Raw genomic sequence first — 20,781 nt, forward strand, 5'->3', positions numbered from 1 at the left:
CCCGCCCCCCTGCCCACCTTTCGCCCCAACAGCGCCGCCTAGAGGTGACGAAGCTGCCTGGGAGGACGACACCACGTTCCCAGAGTCGCAACCGCCAGGGCCCCCATCAGGATCACCGCCGAAGCCCAGACACTCCAGAAGGACGACCAGACCACCCGATCGACTGATTGCTGCACCATGAACACTTTGCTATTACCCTCGACATCACGGCACCTCTATACCTGGTCCTACCATGCGAAAGGCGACATTAACGCTGGCCATCACCCCGCCGGGTTCTTTTTAACGGGGTGAATGTGGTAATACCAGGTATTGCGGTACCTGAGAGGTGGATGACCATTGGCTAGACCCAGGAGTCTACCATTGGCTGCTGTACATAGCTCCGCCCTGAGAGGCGGAGTATATGAACCAATGCCATCCCAGCAGCCTTCACTTTCTGTATCGAAGCTGCTGGGGAACAGTTCTAGCTGATTAAAGGCTATTAGTTATGACTCACCTTGTCCCGAGAGTAATTGATTGCGCATCAACGGCATCGGATGAAGCATACAGGGTGTAGTGTTAATGAGGTCAGTCCATAAGAGGGTTGTTTCGGAGTCTGGTAACAGCGGGGAAGAAGCTGTTTTTGAGTCTGTTCATGCGTTTTCTCAGACTTCTGTATTTCCTGCCCGATGGAAGAAGTTGGAAGAGTGAGTAAGCCGGGTGGGAGGGGTCTTTGATTATGCTGCCCGCTTTCCCCAGGCAGCAGGAGGTGCAGATGGAGTCAATGGTGAAATTTGAATTCAGTAAAGGGTCTAATGGTGACCATGAACCCATAGTCAATTATCATTGAAACCCATCTGCTTCACTAATGTCCTTTAAGGAAGGAAATCTGCCATTCTTAGCTGATCTGACCTGCATGTGGCTGCAGATCCACAGCAATGTTGTTGACTCTCAAATACCCACTGAAATCAATAAATGTGCAATGCCCACATCCCATAATGAATAAATAAAGATTAAAAGGTAATATATTTAAAATAAAGTGGGGGAGAAATTTGTTTGGTGCTATATAGACTTGTATCAATTCGCCATGCAGTGGGTATCTGTCTGTGTGGTCTGCACTACTTTAATCATTGAAATATTTGAAGAACAGCCATGCAGTAGCGAGGTGTGCTTCATTGTGAAAGGTGCCATTTTTCAGATGGAAGGTTTACCTGCCCTCTCAGGCAGGCATAAAGATTCCATGGTACTATTAAAAGAAGAGCTCTTCCAGTACCTTGGACACTATTAATTCCTCAACCTGGCCATTTATTCATTGTTGTTTGTGGGAAGTTGCTGTGCACACGTTGCTGCCACATTTCTAACATTACAACAGTAACTACATTTCAAAATACTTAATTGGTTTTGGAGCACTTTGGGATATTCTGAGAGTATATATGGTGTTACACAAATTCTTCATAATAAAATTGGATTGATGTATATATATTTTAAGGCAACCAAAGTTAAATGGTATTTGCAAATTTTGATCTGACTTGGTTTGATGGAAGCCCTGAAACTCAGTAGTGTTTGGAGTTTAATTGTGGGATTCCGTCCCCCTAAAAGAATGTGAAAGTGGAGTCACTTTGGTTGAACAAAGTTTTCACGGATATGGATCAAAGGATTAAATGCTGTTGAAATACATGTCAACCATGGTGTAATTGAATGATGGTACAAGTTCAATAGGCTGAATGACCATCTCCTATTCCTGCGTTTCGAGTAATATCTACTGTTTACTGACCAGCATAACATAATAACCAGAGGGAGGATTTTCATCAAGACTAAAATTGAGGATGATTATCAAACTTAAAACACAAACATTAATTCTTGTTTTTATTTAAACCCACAGCAATAGTACAAGGAGAAACTTTGGAAGCGATTTACAACCAATGTAAACTAGCCATTGAAGATCAATCTGGTCCGTACATTTGGGTTCCCTCAAAGGAGAAATTGTGAATCAGCCAGAGATGTGAGACTGATGAGAACACCTGTTTAGATAGTGACATTTAATTTGTTTTTAATTGCAAGTTAATCTCAATCCATACACATAATCATGAATGTACTTTGAGTTAGAAGCTCAGCAGGATGTTTCTGCACAGGTTAGAGCTATGGTCAGGGGGGGAGGGGATACAAAAACAACCAAGCCAAGATATGGCAAAGAAGAAAGGGCTTCTGGGACACGTTGGAGGATTCTACAGCACTTGTGCATCCAAGCCACTAGTGTATGCAAGAATAAGGCATTTTAGCCCGTATTATAATCAAATGGACAAAGCAAGGACTCCTGTATTTAGTTTCATTCCCTGACAGGGCAGTGCCCAGTATTAGAACATCCAGCCAGTCTGTGTGATTTAGTGATTCACTAGAAAGCAAAATCCTGCAGATTTTGTAACTATGCAGATAGAAATCATTACATTTTTTAACCAAGTTTTTGTGTTGAGACTGAACATTCTATAAAGATGGACTCACATCTATAAAATCCAAATAAGAAATATTTTCAAGTGTTCAACACATTTTAGAATGTGTCTAATTTGACAACTGGTTAAAATCAGGATAAGCTTCAATACATACAATATAAATTTTAATATTTGTATTCAGAGGTTATTGAAATAATTTATAGTAAAGGAAATATATTGCTGTAAACTGTGAAGTCTATTGGACATGTTTTATGACAGATTCAGCATTGACTAGAAGTATTATTTTCAAGAAATTTAGGGAGCAGGATAATTTGCAACTGGTTTTATGCGATTAGAATCTAAATGAAGTGATAATCAATTGATTTGTGAATAACAGTAAATTCATTGAATTCTCCAAATGTTGCTTGTGAAGATTCACTTACTTTTCTTCCCTTATGAAATAAGCATGCAAGCTTGAAATTTTATCCTCTATCTAATTAGTCAATGTTAATTTGTGTGCTCTGCATTACAGTTTGAAGTTTAATGACTGTGGCTAAATACAATCAAAAAATGTCAGTGTGATTTCCTACATAGTCATAGCAATGTTTTATTATTTTTTTTGTTCAATCCAATTTATTATTTAATATTTAGTTCAGTGCTGCGTGGCTGTTTCTACACTGAAGCTATTATAGCAATTCTTCATAGTTTATCCATTTTGCTTTTAATTTTTTTTGTTTAGCTGGAATTTTATCTTCTGTGTTATTGAGTGAATTGTACTATATGAACTGCTGTATTTAAGGTGCACAGTACGATTATGCTTGTCCAGTACTGGTTTGATCATAGTTAAATTCAATTTTAGTCTACAGTACAAATTTAAAATACTCCATACCCATTATAAGTCCAGTGAGATCTGAATAAATGGAATCTTAGAATTATAAAATGGTTGCAACACTGAAGGAGGCCATTCAGCCCATTGTGTCCATGCCTGTTCTCTGCAAGAGCAACTGAGCTAGTTCCACTCCCCATGGCCCCAAAATTGTTTTCTCTTCAAATCTTTCACCCTTTTGAAAGCAATGATTGAAACTGCCCCCACCACTTTCTCAGGCAGTGTATTCCAGATCCTAACCACTTGCTGTGTGAAAAGGTTTTCCTTATTTCATCTTTGTCATTCACCTTAACTCAGTGTCCTCTGGTTTACAACCCTTTTGCCGATGAAATCAGTTTTGCCTAACTACTCTGTCTAGACCCCTTATGATTTTGAACACCTCTATCAAATTTCTCAACATTATCTTCTCGAATGAGAACAACCCCAGCTTGTCCAATCTATCCTAATCCCTGGAACCATTTTTGTAAATCTTTTCTGCACCTTCTCTATTGAGTTCACATCCTTCCTAAAGACCGGTGCCTGGGATTGGACACAATACACCAGTTGAGGCAAAATTAATGTTATAAAAGTTCATCATAACTTCCTTTCTTTTGTACCCCATACCTATACCTATGAAACCTGAGCTCCCATATAGCATACTAACTAATTTCTCTACCTCCAGCCACCTTCAATGATTTGTGCCAGGTCCCTTTGCTCCTGCACAGACTGCACTCTTTCTTTTATACTGCCCCATCTTGTTCTTCCTCCCAAATAGATGGTGCATTTATCTAAGTAAGAACAAACTTACACAAAGGGAAATACTACAGATGCTGGAAACTTGAAATAAAAACAAAAAGTGCTGAAAAGAAAATACTGGGCAGGTAGGCAGCATCTGTGGAGAGAGAAACAGAGTTAATATTTCAGGGTGATGACCTATGACCTATTGTTAGAACTATTACATTTTTTTCCAAGAACATGCTCTTCTGTCTTATCATTTTCTTTCTCTTACTCTTTACTGAATACTATGCACTTATCAACATGCATTCCAGGATTGCAATTGGTAAAACATTCTTGGGGGGAAAATGGGTATGGAGTAAATAAATTGACCCATCAGTGAAGCTTTCAATTCAATTTGGCCAGCTATTTGCAGAACATTTATTAACTATTGGTCCATGATGTTAGAATTCTCAGGAGTTAAACTTACAGCACTTGGATATTACAGGACTTGAACTTAAGCTCCCATGGAGTACAAAAGCAAAATACTGCAGATGCTGGAAATATGAAATAAAAACAGAAAATGTAAAGAAACTTAGCAGGTCAGGAAACATCTGTGGGGGAAAAAATAGAAATGATGACTTCTGATCAAAATGTAATTGACTTTCTCTACGGATGTTTCTTGACTTGTGTATTTCCTTCATTTTCTGTTTTCTATCAATTGCTATTGTTTCCTTCCACTTCAGTCAATGCACGTCAAACCAATTATCCTGAAATCTCCAAAGCAAAGTTACATACTTAGTGTGTGTGTACTTTATTTTAATTTATTTGTAAAGCTCTCTAATACAACTTTTCTCTAGTTTCTAAAGACCTGCAAAGTGATTTGAATTTATGCTATTGATCATAATCTAGACTTTATATGGAATGACCAATATGCCATTGTCCCTTCACATGATCTTAAGGGATTTTATTTGAAGAGGGTTTGGGGGTGGGGGGGAAGTCTTCTAGATCCTATATATTTTTACAGGAAGTGAAATCATCTGTCTCTACTTTTATAAAAGCCCTAATGAAAGTACTCCAAATATTCCACTGTGTCAAAATCTGGGAACTTGAAGGGGCCAGGACCCATTGGTCTTACCATAATTAGATGCAACAATTAACCTGAGGAATTTAAAGCTTTTGCACATTTTGTAATAAATGCGGGAAAATAATGTAACCAGAGGGAAAGGCCTTGTTTCAAAACTTGCAGATTACACCTTGATACTACAGTACCTGCTGTAGTTGGATGAGACTGAAGAAAAAGCTCCACTGCTGGAACAAGTTCATAGTTACCTGTATAGAGGATTTGACAATATAGATTCGTTACCTATTGATTGTAAATAATCAATTCCTTCCATTCCATTTGTGTGAAGAAAAAAAAGCACACGGAAATAAAGAATTCAGTTGTATATTTAACAATATAAATAAGTACTCATGCTTGTTAATGATTTTAAATATTAAATTACCCTTTATTCAGATAAAGACACCCTTACATATATATATATATATATATATATATTTGTTGCTTTTGATCACAATTCCATGTTTTTGTCAATTGTTGGCTGCATTATTTCACATTGAACCTGCATAACCTGAATTCAATAAAGCCACTTCTCTGTACACTATCATAAGCACATTTAGTTCTGTCAGCTATCATGTACTGTTGGTTACTTGCCTTCCTTTCCTGTTTTTAAGAGTTTTGTTACAGAGGAGTTTCATTTAATAATCTAAAGTTTGCACAGATGAATTTTATTGAGAAAAATATTTAAATTTTATTTGTAAGCTATTCTAAATTTAACACATGGTGCTTTCTTCGGACTTGATTCCCAGCAATAATTACTTTCTGATGCAAACACTTGATTGGAGAATAAATTCTGAATCAATTGAAGAAACCAGGGGACCAAAAACTGATATTCTAAAAAGAACCTCAATTTTTGTTCTGTCAACAGCAATCAAAGCAGAAACATACCTGATAACAATGTAAAATTGGTGCGTTCTAAACAGTGTATTACTAGCTATCATGAACACTCCAGCAGACTTTATACTGGAATAGAAGACCCATGTTAATTAAATTATCCTCTCACTTCAAATTTTAATTAGTGTTGTACACTATTCCAACATAAACCATGATGGGTCATTCAGTATAGCTTTAATAAAGTTTGTCTCAGCAAAATTCTCAGTTTTATGGTGCAGTAATTATCCACATGTTTAAAGCAACATGTCTTTTGTGGTTTGACCACAACCAGACTTTATTTTGAAGTTGTAACAAATGAAAGCTGTAGCTCGGCTGTCTCAAAGGATCTGTGCAATTTGTGTAAAAGCCTTGGGTGTGAATGACACAATGTACTGTTCGTGGTACTGTAAATAAATATGGCAGCTGAATTTTCCGGTGCCAATCCCTTCATTTCTGACATATACGTCAAGCCAGGGATTTTGTCGACATCTTGCCATTCCTGACGTAAATGGAACTGTGCGCCACTTCCGCATTCTCCCTTTTAGCTATTTGCTGTGTGATTATAATTAAATTTCTAAGTTCCAACAGCATGCAATGCAAAAAAAAGTATGATTTAGCAGCGGGAGAAGCTGGTACAGTAGGCTGTAAAGAGCTTCCTGCTCAATCGAGTAGGCTCGACATCACAGCCATAACCTTCCTGCCCAAATACAGTGCCATTAACATAAAAGTTGAGAACACAAAGATGCTTTTCAAATTTAAATTTCACTTGTAAATTTTTCACATCACATTAGATACACTTGATTCATGTGTGTATCATCATCATTTTTTGAGATTAGCTGAGTCCGAGAGCTAAATGTACAGGCATGCCTCAAGGCACGGATTGATGGTTAGGGGGATTTGGGGATATTTCCTTTATTGTGGAAGAAACAATGTTGTGTTTTTGAATTGTTCTTATTGGAATGTTCATGTTTATGTCCACTATGGTATTCACCACTCTGTGGTACATGGATGAACCTGCAAGTTTAACTAACCCTCTCTTTTGTACGTTGTAAAGGATGTTGTCCAAGATTACCCTCAGCTGATCGAAATGTTGAACCCAATCCCTGTAAGAACTCTGCCAGCCAACACCCTGAGATGGATGCACATTTGTATCGTACTGACACCGCCCTACTTATCCCTCATTTTCTTCCCTTGATTGACTGTTGCCATCATTCCCAGGATACTAGGCCCTTCCCACTTCACTCCTCCATGCCTGCAACCCTATCTTCTGTCCTTCCCTGAATCTCTCTCTTTCATTCCTCCAAGTCCCTGACCCCACTCCAGGGGCGAAATTCTCCGGTATCGGCGCGATGTCGGCCGACTGGTGCCCAAAATAGCGCAAATCAGTCGGGCATCACGCCGCCACAAAGGTGCGGAATCCTCCGCATCTTTGGGGGCCGAGCCCCAACCTTAAGGGGCTAGGCCCGCGCCGGACGAATTTCCACCCCGCCAGCTGGCGGAAAAGGCCTTTGGTGCCCCGCCAGCTGGCGCGGAAATGACATCTCCGGGCGGCGCATGCGCGAGCGCGTCAGCGGCCGCTGACGGCATTCCCGCACATGTGCAGTGGAGGGAGTCTCTTCTGCCTCCGCCATAGTGGAGACCGTGGCGAAGGCGGAAGGGAAAGAGTGCCCCCACGGCACAGGCCCGCCCGCGGATCGGTGGGCCCCGATCGCGGGCCAGGCCATCGTGGGGGCACCCCCCGGGGTCAGATCGCCCCGCACCCCCCCCGGGACCCCGGAACCCCCCCAGTGCCGCCTTGTCCCGCCGGTAAGGTAGGTGGTCTAATCTACGCCGGCGGGACAGGCGTTTTAGCGCCAGGACTTCGGCCCATCCGGGCCGGAGGATCGCGGGGGGGGCCCGCCAACCGGCGCGGGGCGATTCCCGCCCCCGCCGAATATCTGGTGGTGGAGAATTCGGCAACCGGCGGGGGCGGGATTCATGCCAGCCCCCGGCGATTCTCCGACCCGGCGGGGGGTCGGAGAATCTCGCCCCCGGTACCACTTCAGCCCCCACCATTGAATCATCCTTGCTGGTCTCAAGGCTCCACGCAAGAGTCGATTCTCTTGCTCCCCTCGCTTGTGCCATAGAATTAAACAATAAAACCGCTATTCTTACACACAACTGTGAAAAGCTGACAGGTGCACACCACCTTTAAATGATTGTGAGCTGGGTGCCACAAGATTCTCACACGCCACTAACTTTATCTTGAAGGTAAGCCATGAATAAAAAACTTTTTACATTGAGTATTCATGGCATTATGCCAGTCAGTGCCGACTTTTGACTTACAATACATTTGTATGCCATGAATACTCAATGTAAAACTTTATCTCTGCATCTCAACCTGCCAATCAGAAATCAAAATTCCCATGCCGCCTAATTAAGTTACCCATTACTTTTCCAGCCCTTGTGGGTTTCATAAAATCGTGTCCCCCCTCCCCCCCAAAAAAGCACCTTCAGTCCTTACATTGTTGAGACCTTTTGAGAATACTAATTAATCTTGATTAATTTAGCAATTTGGCCATGGAAAAGAAAACTTCACCTCTAATTAGACAATAAGATATCTGGGTTGATTTTAAACCACCCAACCCAGCAGGTGCACTTTAAATATGAGTGGTTTGATTTAGTACCCCATTTGTGCTGCATTTTCAGTGCGTTTAAGTGGCCAGTGTTTCCACAAGAAACCAGGCAGTCACCTCATAAGTGCATAGAAATTGGGTTCCTCTGATGCAATTAGAACTCTGAAGGGATCGATAGAAGACCTGGCCAGTGTACCCTCTAAATAAAACGTAGGTTGCTTTCAGGCACTTAATTAAGGACAAGTAGATCATTGAGATTGTGTGCTATTGTACATAGTGGATTTCTAATGGATTTTCCAGCTGGGTGTTTACTTGTTTCTGGTCTGTTTTTGCCTTACTTCCCCTGATCTCCTGATTAAGCTCTTACAGTTTATGATAGGCTATTTTGCTTCATTGATTTAAGGAGAAACAGTTGAAATAAGAGGATCAGCAAATAGCTGAGCAACCAGGACAAGCAGCAGGTGGGTCTGTTAAAAGATAGCAAGTTAGGGGGGCTGGTAAAAGATTTTACCCTGCCCACTACAGGCCAAGGGTCACTTTCCTTGATGTGATGGAGGTACACTGTATTAGGAGACTCTGCTTCCCTGTGCAGACTGTCTTGATCCATGCATACGACTGCAACAGGACCTGGTGCCTGTTGGCCCAGATGGCCATGATTTACTGCTAGCTGTCAGTGACTGCTGCCCTTAATGTTTTTGTGTCCAGCTCTATTCAAGCTGTTACAGCAGAACATCACCCATCCAGAATGGTTAGGAATGCTAGCAAGAAAGCTATTAAACAATTCATTATGGGTTGAAGACTTCATTTTGTAAATAATAGACAGCTTAGCAAAGATCTGCTGGCAATAGCATTGGAAAATGACCAAAACTTCCAGCCAATTTTAAATTTTAAAGGCATTTAGGGCTGATACAGTCTTAATGATACTTGCCAGTTCTTTGTATAGAATCAACATCCTTGGCAAGGGGATGGGGATCAATGAGGGAAGATAGAACTATTGCTATGATGGGGATGATTAGAAATAACTGCCAGAGGACCCCTCATGGGCCAAAGCATGCCCAAAAAGTTGTGCACCTCATTCCCCCACCCCTTTGAGACTGATGGTAGGCCAGGCCCTAGTTGATAGTCTCCCCACATGGTGGAGGGTCCCTTGGCAGCTCCCAAGATACTAACAGAGGTATGCAGAGACCCTTTAGCTATTTAGATGACTCAATTAGCACGTAGGCTATCTGGAACAATGTGTGTTGCCTGAGAGTTTAGTATTCTTCAATGCATGAGTAAAAGATTCTGTGAGTGAGAAATTGGGCTCATTACACCCATATTTTGGGCACATTGAGTGTTTTAATAAGTCACAAATAGTGCATATGGCATGCATACCTTTGGGTCAAATTATTAAAGACATCGTTTTGGTTCAGGCATTTGTGTTCACAGATAAGGGGTGGGATTCTCCACCCCTCCGCGCCACATTTCTGCTTCACCCCATCAGTGGGATGCTCCATTACGCCGGCCGGTCAATGGGGTTTCCCATTGTGGGGCAGCCCCATGCCGTCGGGAAACCCCTGGGCTGCTGACAAAATGGAGAATCCCGCCAGTGGAGAATCCAGCCCAAGGTCTACCAGATGTATGAAGAACAAAATGTCAATTAGCCTGTCATTTTGAAGTTCAACAATCCAGCCAACTTTCTCTCTTCTCGCACAGCTATACATGTCTTTTGCAGTAGACTGGACTCACCTTTTCCCCATCAGTGTTACTTAAAGGGAACATCAACTACTTACAAGTTAGTTGCTTATTGATTTCTATTGGCTGTTGCTATGATTCTACAAATTTTTGGTGCTTTCTATAGATATTTCAAGTTGAAAAAGTCTAAGTGAGCAATGTGGGAGGTGCTGAAGGACTTATTGCTGTCTTCAAGGATTTTGCACAAACATTTGCTCCTGGACATTTTTGCACTAGTAGGCACTTGGAGAATGAAAAGAGGTCATGCAGAGCAGGGCAAGTGAATGGAAAGAGGAGGAGGAGACCTATTAGGAGACATATCAGTTCAGGGTGCAATTTGCCTACCTGAACTGCAGTGAGAAACAGAGCATGAGATGTCTACACTTTAGTAAGTGTCATGAAGCATGCTAATGTTATCTGCGAGAGTATCCCAACTTAGAACACCTCTTCATGGGGGTGTATAGTTTTGGATAAAACCCCAGTGAAAATAGCCCAATAGTCGTGTAACAATTGTTGAAGATTATTTATTAAAGTAAAGAAGAAAAATACACATGAACAGGACTACTGTAATCTTACACAATTAGGGAATATGAATTACAAAACATGCACAGTTTAGAACATGCCTCTTATTCCAAAATATATCTACAATACTTGAATTCTGTAAGACTTCCCCTATTCCCAAACATCATCCAAATTAAATAACCAGTTTATAGTTACCACACAATACAAGGATGATACTCAAGTCAGGGAAGTGTCTTTCCCCAGTCCAGCGAGGATATTTAAACTGCCTTTATGAAGGTTTTCTGCACTGCCGTGACTCTGAGGCTTAGAGACTTGTTTGCTGCAAACCTGACCTCTCGGCTGCTAGCTGGAAAAATAGTATGTCTGTTGTGACGCTGATAGGTGTCAAATGCCTTCCTTGCTTCTAATCGTCCAGCCAATTATACCTTTGTCCCTATTTGATTATCCCTTATGTGTAGTCAGCTGCCTGCCCCTATCAACAGCTTTGACTGCATATTAATATATGTACACCTCATTAATCTTCCCAAACGTCTATAAGCGGTTTCTCCTCATAAGCATTTGATTCTTATCTAAACTGCCTTCTAATCTCATTATTGGGAGAGACGCATATCATTGGCGCCTTTTGAATAATGTTTACTTGCTGTCTCTCGGCATATTTCTACCTGTTGCTGGACATCTCACATCCCAATATATTTTGTTACATATGATTTACTGCTGTTGCTAGAAAGATTCATGACATTCAAATTACCTCACTGAAATCTGCCACCTGTTGCAGTCACAACTGCACCCTCAGAGCAGGGAATGCACCACAGTGCCAGAGAGTGGAAAGTGTATCAGTTGAATAGTTGGTAGTGTGTGCAAGATGTGCGATGTGGGTGTGAGGCTTGTGAAGTGCTAGGTATGTAAAAAGGCAGTGAAGCATAAGAATGTTAGATTTGACGCATGATTTCCACAGTGGCTGAGACTACTGGTACAGTTCATAAATGGCATTTGAAGATGAAATCACTGACCTTGACCACTTGTGTTAGGTCACTGATTCACTTGCACTGCATGTAGGTCCTCCTGACATTGACCCTCATGGTTACCTGCTCCTACCACCTTCCGAGTGTGTGTTCCGAGCCTCTTTCACAGCTGTGGGCATCTCCTTTCCGCTTCCAAGACCTCCAGTGCAGCAGCCCACTCTCTCTCCTGTTTTGCCATTCCTCACTCTTTACCAGGTCAGATTCCTGTGAATCACAACTCCCAGAACCTGCTTCAGTCATTACATCCCTTTTAAAAGGTACTGTAAGTGGTAATAGCCACTCATGATATTAACCCCTTACCAGGGCATCCAGCCAATGAACAACATGGTTAACACTGGCAGCACAAAGCTAATTAGCTGCCTGCATTGACATCAACAGGTGCTGCTTAACCAAGCGTCAGAATCCCAGTGCCCATTTCAGCCCTCTACATCTAGAGATCTCCTTGCTGACACAGGGCCAACATCTCCAAGCTTGTCTCTTTCACAGTATATTTAGCATTTCCAGTCTACAGTGTGCAGCTGCAACAAGTAGGACACCAATGCCTGACTTGCTAGGATCAATCAATATTTTGCCCTTCCCATGGAAGCGGCACAGTGGTTAGCACTGCTGTGTTCGCACGGCACCAGGTACCCATGTTCAATTCCAGTCTCGGTAACTGTGTGCAGTTTGTACTTTCTCCCCGTGTCTACGTGGGTTTTCTCCGGTTTCCTCCCACAGTCCAAAGATATGCAGGTTAGGTGGATTGGCCATGATAAAATTGCTCCTTAGTGTCCAGGGATGTACAGGTTAGGTGGGGTTTCAGGGATAGGACGGGAGGCTTAGGTAGGGAGCTCTTTCAGAGGGTTGGTGTAGAGTTGATGGGCTGAATGGCCTCCCTCCACACTATAGAGTTTCTATGATGCCAGCACTCAAATATGGCAGAGCTGCGAGATTTTCAGCAGTGTTTAGCTTCACCCTTGTCTAGGAGATTGCAGAATGCGCTCATGTAGACACCAAGGCACCAAAAGATGAATCAACAGCCTCCATCATCAGAAAGGCCTGTGCCAGTTTTGCTGACACGATGCCTTCAGACTGCAGCACTCAGCCAACTCCTCCACAAAGTCTGTCACATCATTATGGTGTGTTGCATGTTGCACAACATGGAAATACAGAAAGAAGTATAGCCAGAGAAAAAAAACCTACAGGAAACGGAATCACTTGGCGTTAAGGAGAGATGAAAGTAAGCGAGAAAGAGAAGAAAGGTGAGCGACAAGAGAGGCCAGAAGCTAATTGATAGCGCAGCACATCCACTGGCCTGTTCAATTCCCTCGCATTCCTGGCTACCATCTTCAACATTCCCGGCTACCATCTTCACCGTTCCCATAATCCTTCATTAAGAACTTTAAGCAAGAGTGCCGTGAGTAGCTACTTAAAAGGAAATTCACATGTGAAGCCACATATGCTGAGAGGTAGAGGATTCAAGATTCAAACAGAACAGGGAGTTGTTCAATAGAATGCAATTGTCTGGAGTGAAGAAGTTACAAGAGGAATTCTTTGTTCTGCAAAATCAAAATGCCATTAGTGCCACTGTGAAGGCAACAAGCAAAAGGTCTCTGTACGTTTAAACAAAAAATTGGAGATGGCATAGGATTTTATAGGAGGTCTTATGGTGCAGTGGGTAATATCCCTGCCTCTGAACCAGAATCTCCAGGACTTATTGGCCAAGGAAGATGTGTTCACAACGAGGCCAATCAGGTTGAGTATCAACTTGCAAATCCTTCATGGTGACAGAGCCGTTGCCAATGTCGCTTAGGGCATCGAGGAATTGGAAAGGGATTGAGCGGGGGGGGTTGCCAAGCATAGGGTTTTGCGAGCGAGGCTGGATGTGAGGTTTCGGGTGTGATGGCAGGTGGGGATTGAATTTCATGAGGAGGGAGGTGCCGTCCATTCCGGGGCTTCCGGAACAAGACAAGCTGTTGTCGGAGGATGAAATAGGGGAGAGAGGGTGTCGGATATATACAAAGAATTGGTGGAGAGGAAGGGCATTCTGGCGGAGGAAATCAAGTGCAAGTGGGAGGATGAGCAGGGAAGGGAGGTGCGGGCCGGGACATGGGCAGAAAGCTTGCGAAGGATGAACGCCTCCTGTCGTGTGGAAAGTTTAGCCTCATCCAGTTTAAAGTGGTGCATAGGGCCCACATGACGGTGGCGAGGATGAGCTGGTTCTTTGCAAGGGTGGAAGGCAGGTGTGGTTGGTGCTCAGGGGGGGCGGGGAGGGGGGGCGTGAATCACGTCCACATGTTCTGGGCATGTCCAAGGCTTAGGGGTTTCTGGCAGGGGTTCTCGGATGTTATGTCCAAGGTTCTGGGTGTGGGGGTGGCACCGAGCCCAAAGGTGGTGATATTTGATGTTTCGGACGACCTGAGAGTGCAGGGGGGGAAAAGGCCGATGTATTGGCCTTTGTCTGCCTGATAGCCCGGAGATGGATTTTGCTGTGTTGGTGGGACTTGGACCTGCCAAATGCAGGGGTGTGGGCAGAATTCTTGCGGTTGGAGACGGTCAAGTTCACTTTGCGGGGGTCAGTGGAGGGGTTCACCCGCAGGAGAAAACCGTTCATTGATTTCTTCAGGGAGGATTGAGGAGTCAGCAAGGGGGGTGGGGAGGGTTAAGGGGATAAAAATGCAGAAGGTAGGTGGAATGTGGTGGGGTGTGGGTATCAGGGGAATTTGGAGATCTGTGGTTGTTAGTTGAGGTTGATGTGTTCTTTTGATATTTTGCATATATATGGAAAACGCCTTGAATAACAATATTTTTTTAAACTTGTAAATCCTTGTAATGATAGATGGTAAGAGCAGATGAGATTCCTGGTTAGTCATGGGATGGAAAGAAATTAGAGCCAACAGATTGATGCCACTAGCATTGGATTGGTGTGGATTTGGGACCCACCTGCTTTCCCTACCTCTTGGGAAAGATTGGTGATTCTGTGAATCAGACCTGAATTTGTGTAGAGAAAGTTTGACGAAAAATAGTGTGATAAGATTACCTAGTTTTCTCTTAAATGCATTGTTACCATGCCCTGTGCCAGTGCACGATCAATTACAGTCCCACTTGACCCGGAGTTGCAACACGGTTGAAATTAGCTTTTATTTTAAAATACCCGAGGTCTTCAGCTGCCCAATAACTACAGTCACCAGGTTTGTAAATTTAAACACAATTAACATTTTATTATTCACAGTAACTATAATAAAATAGGCAACAAATAGAACTCGTTAACTATTATCTAGTCTCAAATCCCCCCGCCGCCCGCTCCACTTTTAACTCGCCCCACTCTCAACACACACATTATGACAAACAAACGCAAAGGGGAAAAAAGGGTGTAGTCTTTGTTTCAGGTGGACGTCATCTAGTTATTTTCTTCTTTAGTCGAGGCTTTCAGATGGATGTTATCTTTTATTTTAGCTTCACTGTAGATTCACAGAAATAGCACGCAGCCAGCATTCGAGAGAGATAAAGACAGCTTCTTCTTTCAGGGCCTAAACGCTTCTGCCTTTAGACAGTTGACAGCAGAGCAGAGAGTGAGAAATGCTTCCATCTTGAGGGTCCAGTGGCTTCTCCTGGACTCTCCAAAAAAAATATTCTGACAGGAACCAATTTCCAGGCAGAATACTGTCCCTGGCCAATCCATTGGCCACCAATCAAAACAAACCCTTCCAATCTCTTGGGTGCCACAAAGTCTGGGTTCTTCTGCCCAAAGGTACAAAACTTTATATCACACTGTGCCATTTTGACACTGAGTCCTTACTTCTTCTGCTTGCCTTAAAGGTATGTCTCCAATAATGATCCATGGGCCAAAAATGATAAAGACAAACTAAAAGAAATAGGAACTAAGGGAATGAACAAGAAGGGTCCTTAAAGCATTGCTTTCGATAACTTGAAGTGCTGAATGGATGTAATGCCTTTTTAAAAATACGTCTCTAAAGAGCTATGCCCACAATATGAGCCTTCCCATTCCTTACGTGATTCAGTGGGACAATCGCCAGATTGACATGTCTGGGGCCTGAAATATAGGGCATGATTGAATGGAAAAATGTCAAGATCCAGTTTTGGGCACTTTTGGCGGGGTGTTTTGCGATGGCGAGATTGAGACTCGTATTCACGATGGCCGCATTGGCGAGATAGTGGCTAGTATTCAACGGCACTTAGTGCCAAAAATGAGTGCCCACGAGATTCTTGACATTACTGGCTTGCCGCGAACTGATTCTCCTGACGCGTGCCTCAGCAGCTCGCTACTAACAAGGGGGAGCTGCTTCTAAATGTTCCGTCCCCACTCACTCCCAGTCAACATGCAAGCATGGAAATGTGCAGACCTGCACCTCACTTTAGGGATGTAAACCTCACAAGACTTCTCAACACTACGGTCGAGAGGCGGGGAATCCTGTTCCCCCGAAGGGGTCGGAGGATCCTGTTCCCCCGAAGAGGTCAGCAATGCCACTTGGGAGGCAGTGGTAGCAGCTGTCAGTGCAGGCAGCATGATAAGGATGGCAACTCTTCAACGTGGGAAGAAGACAAAAGACTTCCATTGAATTGCAAGGGTAAGTTACCACCTCTCTCCTGTTCTGCCTGCCACCCCTCAAAATCCAAATCCCACCCCAACCCCAAATCCACTCAGCTGACATCTTGCACCCTCCCAACATCTGATCTTCATGCTTGCTCCTCAGAACCCGCTGGCACCCACCAACACAATCCTTTCATGTCCAGGTGCTGTGCTCACACATGCCACCTGCTAAACACCCCTCTGATTCATTTAATGTGCGACTCACAATGTCCTCCCCAGCAGGAGAAGACAGCCCAAATTAAATGGGAAAGGTCCAAGACAGGGGGCAGAATCCCGGAGATTCAGGTCTTCACCCCTTATGAGGAACTGGATAAACTGAAGAGAACGCAATGACCAGAGCAAGGTTGGCCTGTGCCAGAGAGGTGAGCATCCACTGCCCCTTCACCCAGCTGACCTATCGTAAGTGAGTTGTTCATGTCAGACAAAATGCTCCTTCCCTCTCACTGACCACATCTCCATTGTCTCACAGGATTTCCATCTGTTGAGGCAGGGCCATCCGGAGCCATGCCCACAATGAGAATGTACAGTAAGAATGAACAACAACACCTCCTCCACAATAGTCCTCAACACCAGCGCCCCGCAAGGCTGCGTACTTAGCCCCCTACTCTACTCCCTGTACACACACGACTGCATGGCAAAACTTGGTTCCAACTCCATCTACAAGTTTGCTGACGATACGACCATAGTGGGCCGGATCTCGAATAACGATGAGTCCGAATACAGGAGGGAGATAGAGAACCTAGTGGAGTGGTGTAGCGACAACAATCTCTCCCTCAATGCCAGCAAAACTAAAGAGCTGGTCATTGACTTCAGGAAGCAAAGTACTGTACACACCCCTGTCAGCATCAACGGGGCCGAGGTGGCGATGGCTAGCAGTTTCAAATTCCTAGGGGTGCACATCTCCAAAAATCTGTCCTGGTCCACCCACGTCGACGCTACCACCAAGAAAGCACAACAGCACCTATACTTCCTCAGGAAACTAAGGAAATTCGGCATGTCCACATTAACCCTTACCAACTTTTACAGATGCACCATAGAAAGCATCCTATCGGGCTGCATCACAGCCTGGTATGGCAACTGCTCGGCCCAGGACCGCAAGAAACTTCAGAGAGTTGTGAACACCGCCCAGTCCATCACACGAACCTGCCTCCCATCCATTGACTCCATCTACACCTCCCACTGCCTGGCGAAAGCGGGCAGTATAGTCAAAGATCCCTCCCACCCGGCTCACTCACTCTTCCAACTTCTTCCATCGGGCAGAAGATACAGAAGTCTGAAAACACGCACGAACAGACTCAAAAACAGCTTCTTCCCCACTGTCACCAGACTCCTAAATGACCCTCTTATGGACTGATTTCATTAACACTAAACCCTGTATGCTTCATCCGATGCCAGTGCTTATGTAGTTACATTGTATATGTTGTGTTGCCCTATTATGTATTTTCTTTTATTCCCTTTTCTTCTCATGTACTTAATGATCTGTTGAGCTGCTCGCAGAAAAATACTTTTCACTGTACCTCGGTACACGTGACAATAAACAAATCCACTCCAATCCAAATCCAATGTGTGACACCGAGGGAAACACTTCTAAAGTGGCCACCGCAGTTGAAAACTTGGAGCACACCACCCATGTCTTAAGTGGTGGTGTCCAAAGTATGGCTCAGTCTCTGACGACCATGGCTGAAGGCATCGACATCACGTCCCAGTCATTGAGGGGCGTGTCCCAGACGGAGATGGACATTGCCGGGCCATTCCAGATCATAGACCAGTCACTGATGAGCATTGCTGAGGGCAGCGGCGCCATGGTGCAGATAATGAGGAGCCTCCAGGACTGGCAGCACCAGATGTCTCAGAGGCCTCAGGAGCTCATTCCAGCTGCCCCTCCATTCCATAGAGTCTCCCAGGGTCCTACAGGTGCCAACAGGGAGGAGGAAGCACTGGAAGCCAACCCAGGACCGGCCACCAAGGAGAACACAGCAGTCTCCAGTTCTTGCAACCCCCCCTCCCTCCGGACACTGGCGCATCTCAAGGACAGAGGCAAGAACTGGGTAGCACAGCGATGACAGTGACACTGGTAAGTCAGCCAGGGCCCCCGACTCCAGGCCCTCCAGAGGACATCCACCAACGACATCAAAGGCCACAGGACATGGAAGGCAGCAGGCTTCCTTCTCTGATGAACATCCTGGAGACACCTCGATGTAGCACTAGACCATGAAAGACCAAGTAGAGTGAGGAGCACCTTGAGGTCACTATCTGTAGCTAGGGGGAATAGAAATCTGTCAGGGTAAAATGTTCACTATTACAACAGGTCGTACCTCATACATGTGAAGCCTCTGTCACATTAATCCTCACAGCGGGCCTGCCCGCACGTCCACCCCCGTTGCCTTGCAGTCACCTTACCCCATCCCCCGCATCCACCCAGCCCCTCCCAGGCACAATGACCCAAGATCAAAAACCCTTGATGCAGACTCTGTTCAAAGAATGGGTGTGAGCGCGCTGTCAGCGGAAAGACAGGAGTCAGACTTTAGCGGAAACTAAGGATCACCACAGCTTTCCTCACAGCGTGTTATCATCACTCTCCTGCCTTGTATAGTGACCCGCGGACAGTACCAACACGGGCCCATCGCCCTGGAGTGATGTTACACAGACCCTTGGAGGGGGGAACAGGATGGTCGTGGAGGAGTCAGTGTGATGGTGGGGGTGGGGAATGGGGACAATTGGGGGAGGGAAATGAGAGGAGGAGGGTTGAGCTGACAAACACAGCCTCCTCCTAGGAGAATCTGGAGACGATGCGGGCCTACTGGTCCTCCAGGCATGCCGAACCCTTGCCTCCGTCTATCCTCCATCCTTTGGCTCCTCCTCGGACTTGTCCTCCAGCTCCTAGATTGCCTCATACTCCTCCTCAGACAAGGCCACTTGTCCCTCCACCTGCTCCTGTTCCATCTCCTCCTCCGGCATGTCGTCCCGCTGCTGTGTCAGATTGTGGAGAGCACTGCAGAGCACCACAAAGCAGGAGACCCTCTGCAGGGTGTACTTCAAAGCACCGCCAGAGCGGTCACGGCATCGGAACGGCATCTTCAGCAGCCCGATGCACCGCTCAATGACAGCACAGGTGGCAATGTGGGCCCCAAAAGTATCGGGACTCTGCCTCAGTCTCAGGCCCGGAGTCATCAGCCATGACCTCAGCAGGTATCATGTGCCCACCCACGAACAAACCCGTCATTCTGGGATGGTCCTCGACGACACCATGAATTTCCGAGTGCCCCATGGTGCAGCTGTCATGCACGCTTCCAGGCACGTGTGCATGATTCGCAGGTGGTAGTCACACACTATCTGAACATTCAGTGAGTGGAACCCCTTCCTGTTAATATAGGGCACTCCCTGAACCCGGTGCCTGCAGGGCAGCATGCGCGCCATTTTTGGGCACAATTCAGAACTCACCACCAGAAGCTGTCCAGGCAAATTGCAAAATGGCTCACGTCCAGCACAAATCTCGATTTTGCCCTCTTCCAATATTCACACACTTGCCCCGACCCATGCCTGGTGCAACGCAGTTACTGAATTGTGCCCATAAACAAGTAAGCATTTTTAATGTTTGTCCTGTGCTCCTAGACTTATTGAAACCTGCTCAGGGTTTAATTCTGTCTCAGAGCTGTCCAATGTTATTATCCAGCAAATGGTAATTGCCGCGTAAGCCAAATCCCAAAGAGAGACTTGGCCCCCACTTTCAGGTCAAATAAAATTTCATAACTTTGCTTTGCAAAATCTTTACTCCCTTTTAAAATTTAACAGTGGGAGATCCAACCCCTTACTTATCCCCTGATGCAAATGTCTACCATTGCTTGTTTATTCACAGAAAAGTAACTTGGCCATATCTACTTCAAATGAATGCCCTTCATACCTACATTTTGTTCATGTCCTAAACTTTTCAGACAATCTGTCTAGAGTTCAATTAGCTTCACACAAAGATCACAGGCCTGCTTCACAGAATAACACATTAGACCCAAAAACTTTTAAAAATAATAACATCTCTCGTCTCTATATAATGAGCCACCTTACTCTAAAAGCAATAGTATTTCTACTTTGAGTTCAACTTTCATGCTTTTCACATACTGCTTGATTGCAAAATGAAGTTACAACATGTTCTTAAAAATATGTTTCAAACTGTGGGGGGGAAACTGAACTGACATCACAGTAAAGCTGTGACCTGATCGGCTAGTGGGGAATCTGTTAAATTTGAAAAAAATACATTGAAAAAAACAAATTAAAACTAACTAATTAATTAACTAGGTTGTGGAGTAAGTAAACCTGAGGGCTGAGATTAGTATTTATCATTTAATTTTA

At 44.4% G+C, this 20,781-nt stretch overlaps 1 protein-coding gene across 12 annotated transcripts in view; it reads left to right on the forward strand.

The window, feature by feature from the left end:
• The window catches only part of LOC140391729 (disks large homolog 2-like), a 1,606,854-nt gene extending 1,600,452 nt beyond the window's left edge, over positions 1 to 6,402 (forward strand). For all 12 annotated transcript variants that reach the window (XM_072476520.1, XM_072476521.1, XM_072476522.1 and 9 more), the window contains one exon: positions 1,859 to 6,402. In XM_072476520.1, coding sequence (XP_072332621.1) covers positions 1,859 to 1,965 — 107 coding nt within the window. In that variant the 3' untranslated portion in view covers positions 1,966 to 6,402. The remainder of the gene's footprint in view (positions 1 to 1,858) is intronic.
• The last annotated feature ends 14,379 nt before the right edge of the window (positions 6,403 to 20,781 follow it).

This window comes from Scyliorhinus torazame, chromosome 15 (assembly GCF_047496885.1).
Source record: "Scyliorhinus torazame isolate Kashiwa2021f chromosome 15, sScyTor2.1, whole genome shotgun sequence".
NCBI classification, from domain to species: domain Eukaryota; kingdom Metazoa; phylum Chordata; class Chondrichthyes; order Carcharhiniformes; family Scyliorhinidae; genus Scyliorhinus; species Scyliorhinus torazame.